The 7448-nt window shown below is 60.8% G+C and overlaps 1 protein-coding gene across 1 annotated transcript in view; it reads right to left on the reverse strand.

The window, feature by feature from the left end:
- ADAP1 (ArfGAP with dual PH domains 1) overlaps positions 1 to 5907 on the reverse strand; it is a 10804-nt gene extending 4897 nt beyond the window's left edge. The window contains exons 1-2 of the mRNA XM_017894178.1: positions 5570 to 5907; positions 4189 to 4335 (exon numbers count right to left, since the gene is read on the reverse strand). Of these exons, the coding sequence (XP_017749667.1) occupies positions 4189 to 4335; positions 5570 to 5824 (402 nt within the window). The 5' untranslated portion in view covers positions 5825 to 5907. The remainder of the gene's footprint in view (positions 1 to 4188; positions 4336 to 5569) is intronic.
- Positions 5908 to 7448: the final 1541 nt, after the last annotated feature.

Consider the following 7448-nt stretch of genomic DNA (forward strand, 5'->3'; position numbering starts at 1 on the left):
CTGGACGGGGTCTGGGGCTGGACGGGGTCTGGGGCTGGACGGGGTCTAGGGCTGCCATCCAAGCTCACCCTGTGGCCCTGGCTCTGCTGGGGTCTGGGACTGGACGGGGTCTGGGACTGGACGGGGTCTGGGACTGGACGGGGTCTAGGGCTGCCATCCAAGCTCACCCTGTGGCCCTGGCTCTGCTGGGGCCTGGGCCAGCCTGCCTTCCTTTCAGATGGTGCTATTTTTATGAAGATCCTTATTTTGTAGCTCATGCAAGTCTTGGGATGACGGGGGAAGGGAGGCTCATCTGTTTATAAACACTCTTGGAGCTGTGCCCCCTACCAAGAGTGGGCAGAGGGCAGAACTGCTCTCCAGGGAGCTGACCTGGTCCTCTGGAGACCATGGAGTGGGCCAGCACCCTAGGACAGAGGGCCCATGGACCAGGCCTGGCACCCAGCCCCACATCAGGTGCCCTTGGGGTCCCGACCTCAGCCTGGCTGTCCCCTGCCCCCAGACCCTGCGCCCCTCCTGGGGTCTACCCAGACCCCTGGCCCCATGACCTTATACCCTGAGTCCTGAGCCCCGGGCCTCCTGTCCAGGCTATAGCCTGGAGCTGGTGACCTCAGGAAAGGTGCCCATCTCCACTCTTGGCTCCACCCTCTCCTGGCCAGGAAGGGCCGGGAAGAACCAGGGAGCCCCATCCCTCTTCCCTTCTCTCATGCCCCCTTAGGCTTCTCCCCCAGCCCCTTTGGCCTTGAGTTTCGTCCCGCAGGCAAAGCCCCCAGCACTGGACCAATCCAGTCACAGCTTCTCCAGCTGACACCCGGTCCAGCACCAGCTGGAGGATGGTACAGCCCCAGGCTCCTCCCACAGCAGTGGGATTGCCCTGCCCTCTCCCAGTAGCCCCACCCAGCAAAGACCCGCCCACCCCAAGACTGCCCCTCAAAGGCCTCTAGCCCTGCTTTCTCCTGTGGCCCTTCCTCCTAGGCCACGCCCACCTGCCACACCCACACCACCCAACGAGCCTCCCCTCCTTCCCCTCCCACCCCGTTCCTCCGGCCCGCCCCATCCCATTTGGCCCCACCCTCCCTCCGGGTAGAGGAAGCTGAACCGGTCCACACCGCACTGCCCCAGAGGCCTTGGGAATCCACCGCTCCAGGTCCCCGGAAATGGAGGGCGCTCTAAGCAGGAGAACTGGTTGGAAGCTCGTCCCTTTTCCCCCAGCAGGACATGGAGCCGACTCTCGGGGGCTCCGGGCAGACGGGACATGCCTGGTGCACTCCAGGGAGCTCTGTGACCCTGCAGGCTGCAGCCCAAACTCCCTCAGCTCCCACCGCTGGGGGCCAAGCGCGTCTGCCTGGGCGGGGGATTTATCTTTGGAGGATCTGGCCTGCCCAGATTCCGGGATATCTGGGAAAGATTTCTCACAGGGAACCCAGCAGATCAGGCCGGCAGCCACTTAGAAGACAAAAACATTTTCAGGGATAAGCAAGCTTCAAAATTAACATTAGTAAGATACCACAATCAAACCAAAACAGCGTTTCAAAAGGAATATTCAGCTAGGCACGGTGGCTCACCCCTGTAATCCCAGCGCTTTGGGAGGCTGAGGCGGGGGGATCACTTGAGGTCAGGAGTTGGACACCAGCCTGACCAACATGGTGAAACCCCATCTCTACTAAAAATACAAAGATTGCGACTGGACGCGGTGGCTCACACCTGTAATCCCAGCACTTTGGGAGGCCGAGGCAGGCGGATTACCTGAGGTTGGGAGTTCGAGACCAGCCTGACCAACATGGAGAAACCCCATCTCTACAAAAAAATACAAAATTTTTGGGCGTGGTGGCACATGTCTGTAATCCCAGCTGCTCAGGAGGCTGAGGCAAGAGAATCACTTGAACCTGGGAGGCAAAGGCTGCAGTGAGCCGAGACTGCACCATTGCACTCCAGCCTGGGAGACAAGAGTGAAACTCCACCTCAAAAAAAAAGAAAAGTTGCCTGGGCGTGGTGGCACATGCCTGTAGTCCCAGCTACTCAGGAGGCTGAGGCAGGAAAATCACTTGAACCCGAGAGGCAGAGGTTGCAGTGAGCGGAGATCGCACCATTGCCCTCCAGCCTGGTCAACACAGCAAGACTCAATCTCAAAAAAAAAAAAAGAAATACTCCAAGAACCAAAGGCTCTCTGTAAAATTAAATACATGAGAGCAGAAACAAAACGCTCAATACAGTGTTGGAGACAAAGTTGAAGAAATCTCCCAGAAAGTAGAAGCAAAATGAGCTGGCTTAAGAGTGCCAACATCGGCTGGGCGCGGTGGCTCAAGCCTGTAATCCCAGCACTTTGGGAGGCCGAGACGGGCGGATCACGAGGTCAGGAGATCGAGACCATCCTGGCTAACCCAGTGAAACCCCGTCTCTACTAAAAAATACAAAAAAACTAGCCAGGCGAGGTGGCGGCTGTAGTCCCAGCTACTCGGGAGGCTGAGGCAGGAGAATGGCGTAAACCCGGGAGGCGGAGCTTGCAGTGAGCTGAGATCCGGCCACTGCACTCCAGCCTGGGCGACAGAGCGAGACTCCATCTCAAAAAAAAAAAAAAAAAAAAGAGTGCCAACGTCTCCATAACAGGAGTTTCAGAAATGAGAACAAAGAAAGTGGAAGGAGGAAATTATTAGATAAGAAAGCAATCCCTGACCTCATGGAAACCAGTAACTGGATTCGAAGGGCCACCCTGGGCCTGTACCCAGCACAGCAAAAGACGAAGGGACTCTTGCCAACACACGCACGGCATTGGAGAATTTCAAAACCCCGGGACAGACGTACTGGGAGGGAGGGATCTGTGGTGCAGAGCCTTCAGCACTAGCAGGAAAATTAACTCCAACCTAGAATTCTATATCTAGCCACAGTCTAAGCCAAGCAGGAGGTAGAACGTTCCAAGATGCCAGGTGACAGGCCACTTTCCTTCCAAGCACATCGCTTCTACCAAAAGGAACAAGTAAACTAAAAAGATGTGGGGCCGGGCAGCAAGACTCCACCCGGGAAGGAGATGAGCCTGCAGGAGCGAGATCTCCAGGCCATGGGAGTCACGGGCTCCCAGTGCCCGACTGCCTCCAGAGAAAAGTCTGCAGAGAGCCTATGGCAGCACACCGTCAACTGCAGCAGAGAACACAGCCGCTTGCTGTGGGAAAAGGGATCGCAGCGTGCTCCGAGGCATCCAACGTCAGCCCCGTAACAACCCCAGGAGCAGACGCCAGGGGAGCACGGTGGGCAGGGGACAGGGACGGGCACGTGGGAGGGCATGGAAAGAGCTGAAACCTCTACTTCCTCGTGGGAAGTTGTCAGATGGTGCCTAAAATGGGTAAATTTGCAGCCACACCAGCAGGTTATTTTTGGATATGGGGACAAATTCCCAACGGGGGTTAGGAGGGGCCTCAAACTTCTGTTTCTCAAGACTTGGGAACAATTTAGCGCTTTAGACCACATGCACATAGACGGGTGATAAAAATAGAAACGAGAACCAATGCAACAGAGGCTGGACCCACCGCTGGGCCCCCTGCAGCCTGGCCCAAAGACAAAAGGATAGCTTTTGTGGGAGTTTTATCTGGGTTCCCCCCAAGCCCTCCAGAGATGAGGGGTGCACCCGCGCTCCCCACCGCCACGCCAAGGGCAGCCAAAGGAACACTGCCCAAACCAGCCCCAGAGCTGGCTGCTGTCCCCTTCTCCTCCCCATAGGACCCCAGTTCCCCCAAAGGCCCCCCGTGGGCATTGTGGGGGTGGTGGATCCTCTAGCCTGAGCTGGCAGCCCCCACTGATGGGGGCAGGCTGGATGGCCCCAGAGACAGCATGGTGATCCGGTTCCTGGGCAGCCCGGGCTCGGGAGGGAGCCTGTCTTCCTGCACCTGTCTTCCCCTGCTGCCCACCCAGTGCCCGCCCTCCTGTGCCACCCAGTCTGAGTGTCCACCCTCCCACACGTCCAAGCACCTGCCTTCTCATGCCGCCCAGCCCGAGTGCCCACCCTCCCGTGCCACTCAGCCCGAGTGCCCGCCTTATCATGTCGCCTGGTCCGAGTGCCTGCCTTCCCGCACTGTCCAAGCACTCACTGAGTGCCTGCCTTCCCACGCTGCCCAGCCCAAATGCCCGCCCTCTCAAGCCACTCAGCCCGAGTGCCCGCCCTCCCGTGCCGCCCTGGCCCGAGTGCACGCCAGCGCCCACCTTCCCATCCTCATGGTAGATGAAGATGTTGCGCGTGCTGTTGTCCTTCAGGTAGGTGACCTGCAGGCCATGGGGGTGGCCGATCTTGGCCGGCTGGAAGGTGGCGTTTAGGTGCTCAATCTTCATCACAGCCTTGGGTTCCTTGGCCTGGGAAGGGGTGGGGTCTGAGCACCTCACAGGGGCCACCATCCAAGCTCGGGGGAGCAGGAAGGGCAGACCCTGTGGGTGCTGGCGGCACACCTGCTGTGCTGTGTGGCTTTGGGCAAGTTACTTAACCTCTCTGAGCCTCGGCCTCCCGGTCTGTAAGCAGAAGGTACTGGCATCTCCCTCCCAGGGGTGATGGGGACTCAATGACACTGTGTGGGTGGCTTTTGACATCAGACACTGCACCTCCCTCCCCAGGGGCAGCCCCGGGCCCCACACAGCATGGCAGCTCCCACAGGGGCAGGCCCCAGCCACCAGCCCACCTCCAGGCAGTGCCCGACAGCAGTGTACCACAGCTCAGGGTGGGTGCTTCCGACCATCAGCCCACGGCCCTGGGGCCACCAGGCGGAGACCCCGCCATTCTGGCCAATGTGTTTGTCTTGTCTCGAGCCAGTCTCTCCAGGGTACCTCCAGGAAAGTTGGGGGCTTTCTGGGGTCCTGGCTGGCTCCAGCGGGGACCAGTGACTAGGTTCTCCCCCTCCCACGGCTGGGCCCGAGTTCAGGGGGCCCTGCCCGGCCACCCAGGCTCCTGGAAAGCCTCAGCTGCCCCACCCTGGGAGACACGAGGGCTGGGAGACACGAGGACCAGGAGAAACAGAGGACCGGGAGACATGAGGACCGGGAGAAACAGAGGACCGGGAGACACGAGGATCGGCAGACACGAGGACCGGTACACAGAGGACCGGGAGACACAAGGACCGGCACACAGAGAACCGGGAGACACAGAGGACCGGGAGACACGAGGGCTGGGAGACACAGAGGACCAGGAGACACAGGACCGGGAGACATACAGGACCGGCACACAGAGGACCGGGAGACACACAGAGGACCGGGAGACACAGAGGACCGGGAGACACAGAGGACCAAGAGACACAGAGGACTGGCACACAGAGGACCGGGAGACACAGAGGACTGGCACACAGAGGACCGGGAGACAGAGGACCGGGAGACAGAGGACCGGGAGACACAGGACCGGCACACAGAGGACCGGGAGACACACAGGACCGGCACACAGAGGCTTCACAGCCCGTCACAGGCTGGTTCTCCTGGAGTGTCCCCATCGAGGGGGCAGCAGGGAGGGCAGCTGAGGATGGACATGGCCACCACAGGCCCCAGCGTGGGAGGCCAGGATGCTGCCCCAGGACAGGCCCCCACCCCACCCCTGTGTCTGGCTCACGTCGTTTCTGTTGAAATACTTCAGGGCACCCTCTCGTTCCGTCAGCACAAACTTCCGGCTTAAAAACTGCCCATTGTCCCGGCCACGCTTCCAGAGAAAGCCCTCGCGGTACCCTGTGGGGGAGAGGGGACATGAGTCAGACAGTGACCATGGATGAGAGAGATGGGACATGGGGGAGATGGGACATGGGGGAGATGGGACATGGGGGAGATGGGACATGGAGGAGACAGGGAGACAGACGGAGAGAGAGGACATGGGTCAGATGGTGGCCGTGGATGGGTGAGAGGGGATGTGAGAGGGGACATGAGAGGGGACATGAGGGGACATGAGGGGACAGTGGACGGGGTGACAGTGGACGGGGTGACAGTGGACAGGGGAGACAGGACATGGAGATGGAGACAGGGGAGAGGGGACATGGTGGGAGAGGGGACACGGTGGGAGAGGGGACACGGTGGGAGAGGGGACACGGTGGGAGAGGGGACACGGTGGGAGAGGCGACACGGGAGAGGGGACACGGTGGGAGAGGGGACACGGTGGGAGAGGGGGACATGAGAGAACAGGGAGATGGACAGGGGAGAGGGGACACGGGGGGAGAGGGACACGGGGGAAGAGGGGACCACGGGGGGAGAAGGGGACACGGGGGGAGAGGGACACGGGGGAAGGGGACACAGGGGGAGAGGGAACACCGGGGAGAGGGACACGGGGGAGAGGGAAACACGGGGGAGATGGACACGGGGGAGATGGACGGGGGAAGGACACGGGGGGAGATGGACGGGGGAAGACAAACGGGGGAGATGGACCGGGGGAAGACAAGGGGGAAGGATGGACGGGGGAAAGACACGGGGGGAGATGGACGGGGGAAGACACGGGGGGAGATGGACGGGGAAGACACGGGGGGAGATGGATGGGGAAGACACTGGGGGAGAGGGGACATGGGGGACGTGGTTCAGTGATGATGGATGGTTGGTGAGGGGATATGACAGTGGACCAGGGCTGATGGCTGCAACCCTGGCCCAAGCCAGCCCGAGGAGGGCCTGGATGAGTGGGACATCCAACCAGCTGTCCTTTACCGGCCCCCAGGGACCCCCTCCACCCCGGGTGGTCATGGCCAGAGCCGCCATGGGCAGAGGCAGAGCTGGGTCCAACCACGTGCTGCCCAGGAGGACCAGGTTGGCCTCCTCCCTCTTCCACCCGCGACTGCTGAGTCCAGGTGGTGCCGTCCCCTCTTGTTTCAGGAAAGCTCATCTGAGGGGAGCCCAGCCCAAGCCCTCATCTCCACCTGTGGCCTCACGCACACCACACAGCCACAGAAAAGTGAACCAGGCATCCCCTGGGAGCCGAAGCACCTGAACACGCCACCTTCCATGTGTGGTTAGGATCTCACAGACGATCACAGGGGAGGAAGGCAGAGACATGAGGACAGGAGGGAAGGGGATGTGGCCAATGGAAACTGAGGCCAGAGGGGGCCCCAGAGCCCAGGAGCACCGGGGAGAGGCCAGAGGACCCGCCCCGAGCCCAGAACCAGCTCTGCCCACCCCGAGCCTTGGGCCAGTGGGATCATCCTGGAGCTCTGACCGCCAGAGCTGTGGGAGAATAAATGCATGTGGCTTCACCTCACTGAGCTGCAGTCAGTGACCGATGTGCGGCCGCTCAAAGGGGCGTTCCCATCACCCCGGTCCCGCTCCCACTTCCGCTCCCTGTCCATGGTTCCCATCGTTGCCCATCCTTTCTCCCACTCTAGAACTCCGTATCCTGCAGACTCAGACGCAGGTTCTTCTACTGCCCTAGCTCTCCCACCCCGACAGCATGTGGCTTGCAGGGTCCGCGTCCTGGGCTCCGTCTGCTGGGCCTCGGGTCACGTGCAGGTCCCGCCATCGGC

The sequence above is a fragment of the Rhinopithecus bieti genome, unplaced genomic scaffold (genome assembly GCF_001698545.2).
Source record: "Rhinopithecus bieti isolate Rb0 unplaced genomic scaffold, ASM169854v2 scaffold_1017, whole genome shotgun sequence".
NCBI classification, from domain to species: domain Eukaryota; kingdom Metazoa; phylum Chordata; class Mammalia; order Primates; family Cercopithecidae; genus Rhinopithecus; species Rhinopithecus bieti.